This window comes from Arachis duranensis, unplaced genomic scaffold, assembly GCF_000817695.3.
Source record: "Arachis duranensis cultivar V14167 unplaced genomic scaffold, aradu.V14167.gnm2.J7QH unplaced_Scaffold_64685, whole genome shotgun sequence".
In the NCBI taxonomy this organism is placed as follows: domain Eukaryota; kingdom Viridiplantae; phylum Streptophyta; class Magnoliopsida; order Fabales; family Fabaceae; genus Arachis; species Arachis duranensis.
The window spans coordinates 39,344-42,631 of NW_026265009.1; the positions used below are offsets into that span (position 1 = coordinate 39,344).

The window sequence follows — 3,288 nt, forward strand, 5'->3', positions numbered from 1 at the left end:
TTGCAATCTAGACAAAACTAAATAACAGTTTTATTGAATTGGATATGAAAAGATAGTTACCTCTAGTTGGGTTGCCTCCCAACAAGCGCTCTTTTATTGTCACTAGCTTGACATTTTCCACCCTCTGATCATGGAAGTTGAGACTTCTTACTTTCCTCCACGACTTCCTTTTCCTTCAACCCAGCCTCCTTCTCATGGCTCTTTGGGTTCAAAGTTCCCTTCCTCTCACTCAGTTCAGCAAGGTTTCGAACCAGTTGTTCCATCTGCCTTTCGAGTCTTCTAAGTACGGTTTCTTGGTTCTTGCTTATCATCTCTTGATGCTTCTTTATTTCTTCCTGCTCTATTGCCATCATTTCTTGAATTTTCATAAATCTTTCCATCAGTGTTTCTAGAACATAAATTCCTGGAACAATTGGAAATGGTTGTGGCTGTGTCAACTGTGGTGGTTGATAAAAATTATTTTGGGCGAATGGTGAGGTAGGATGGGGTTGGAGGTGTGTGTGTTAGGGTAGTGCTTGATGATTGTTGTTGTGGGGATGGTTTGTATGCTGATTTTTGAAATTGGGGTTATTGCAGTTGAAGTCCCTTGGTCTTTGATTTTGGCTTTCGCCTTCCTTCCAGTTGGATTGAATTCTCCAGGGTGGGATGTACACATCATTCTGAGACTGGTGTTGGGGCATGCTAGAGTGACTTTGGTTGTTGTAATTGAAGTCCCTTTGTTCCTGGCATTGAGATTCCTTCATTCCTAGATAAGAATGTGGTTTCCATGGTGGAAATTGTGCCTTCACTGTAGTAGACTGGAGAAAGTCAATTTGTCTAGCTATTGACTCCAATTGTTGCTGAGTTCGCTGATGTAGCTGTTTGCTTTGATTCATGACTACCTTCATTCCTTCAAGATTCTTTATCTCCTCATCTGAAGTTGCATTCTGTGAAGTCTCAATTGAGTGTTGGTTATTGGCTCTCTGGTTATTGAGCTCTGTAGTTCCTTGGCCAGCTGCTGTTGCTTTGAAAAGGTTATCTAAGACGTAATCCACTGCTCTCCTTGTTTCTGGGGTTAATCCTTCATAGAACGCCCGGAAACCCTCTTTGTCATTTACTTTCTTGTATCTTTCCCATGGTTTGAACAATGATTCTTCCTCTCCTTGTATGAATGGCTGAATCCCCTCTTTCATCTTGATGTTTTGTTGGGATGAGGAGAATTTGGTCAGAAATTTGGTAACCAATTCGTCCCAACTAGTAATACTGCCCTGGGGCATAGTTTCGAGCCATTGTGCAGCTTCATCCCTTAGTGAGAAGGGAAATAACGAGAGCTTCCAGGTGTCATGATTTGCACCTTCGAGATTGATAACACCACAAGTTCTCAGAAAAGTGGATATGTGCTGTTTAGGATCCTCCAATGGATTTCCACCATAGGAGCAATTGTTCTTGATTAGTGTAACGAGTTGCGGCTTCATGTTGTAATGTTTTTCTTTCGAAATTTCTTCTTCAATGATAGCCTTCCCTCGTGCCTCTCTTTTTTTCTTCTGTGACATAAATCAACAAATGGATCATACAGTGGTATTTTTGAAAATTGAGTGTAATCAGTTGAGACAAAACTTCAAACAGTTAGCGTGTTAACAGAGGCAAAACTTCAAACAGTTAGTGGGTTAGTCAAAAGTAAAGGAAAAGTGCTTGATCTAAACTACCACCTCACTTAATCATTGTCAATCTAATCAATCCCCAGCAACGGCGCCAAAAACTTGATGGGGTTATTTTGGTTGAGACAAGAATCTCTCCCAAAACAACACCGATCTAACCGGCAAGTGCATCGGGTCGCATCAAGTAATAAAAACTCACGGGAGTGAGGTCGATCCCACAGGGATTGAAGGATTGAGCAATTTTAGTTTAGTGGCTGATTTAGTCAAGCGAATCAAGATTTGGTTGATTGATTAGTGAATTGCAGAATTTAAATTGCATTGAAAGTAAAGGGAATGGGAAATTGGCATGAATTTAAAGAGAACAGAAATTAAAGTGCTGAATCTTAAGAAACAAGAAATTAAATGGCAGAAACTTAGAGTGCAAGAAATGTAAATTGCAAAATCTTAAATTGCAAGAAATGTAAATGGCTTAAAATGTAAAAGGGATTGGGACTTGGATTTGCAGGAATTAAACAAAGAGAAGTTAAATTGCATCAAATATAAGAATAATTGGGAATTGGGATTGAATCGGATTCAAACAGAAAAATAAAATGAACAATTAAAGCAAGAATCAGAGAATTGAAATGGTAAAATGAGATCTCAGGACCCAGAGACTAGAAAACCAAGTCTAGATCTCAATGCCTTCCTAGATCCAACAAGAACAATAACCAAGGAATTGTAAATTGCAAGAAGAGTAGATGAGAAAGCAATTAACCGAACTGGAAATTAAATTGCAGTGAAAATCAACAGAGAGATCTAAGGTGAGATTGAAACAGAATTCCTTCAATTCTCCAACCCAAGATCCAAGACAAGTGTAATTGAAATTGAAAGCAATTAAACTAAGAAAATAAAGATCACTCAAGCTCCCAAAACCAAGAAGAAAACTCTCTAAAAACTAAAAAGGAAAGCTCCCCGAATAAATTGAATTCTAGCCTATTTATACACTTTCTTCAATTGATCTTCAAGCCTTGAGTTGGGCCTTTGCTCTTGGTGGATTTGGGTTGAAAGAGGCCTTGGTTGATTGCTCTTGAAGTTTGGAGAGGAACCCAAGTGAACCAATTGAACCGGATTTGAGTTTTGCAAAGTTGGATTCAAAGTTAGCCTCAAAGTTAGGGGGCTAACTTTGAGGTCAACTTTTCATGTCAGCAGGCCCTTTTTACTGATGCCAACGTTGGCCTCCAAGTTAGGGGCCTAACTTGAGCGCCAACGTTGGCCCTTCCTTATGCACAATTGGCGCCAACGTTAGCCTCCAAGTTAGGGGGCTAACGTTGGCGCAAACGTTGGCTATTCTCCCTTAAGATTTTATGCGCCAAAGATGAGCTCTCATGCCAACGTTAGCCTCCAAGTTAGGGGGCTAACGTTGGCGCAAACGTGAAGCATGCTGGGAGGAGATTTTCAACTTCCAACGTTAGCCTCCAAGTTAGGGGGCTAACGTTGAAGCTAACTTTTCATCCAAAAGTTTATGCCAACGTTTGGGGGCTAACTTCAAATCCAACTTTATGTTTCTTGGTTCAATTTCACTTGTTTCATTGCTCCCTCTTTGCTTCTAGCTCTTCCTTCTTACTTCAACCCTTTTCCAAGCTTTCTTCACCTATCATAAATCAACCAAACA

General features: G+C 40.0%; 1 protein-coding gene across 1 annotated transcript; it reads right to left on the reverse strand.

Annotated features, from left to right (window-relative positions):
* Positions 1-503: 503 nt before the first annotated feature.
* LOC107472178 (uncharacterized) lies at positions 504-1,454 on the reverse strand. The gene has a single exon (XM_016091729.1). It carries the CDS (start codon positions 1,452-1,454, stop codon positions 504-506), a length of 951 nt encoding a protein of 316 aa, XP_015947215.1.
* Between the last annotated feature and the right edge of the window lie 1,834 nt (positions 1,455-3,288).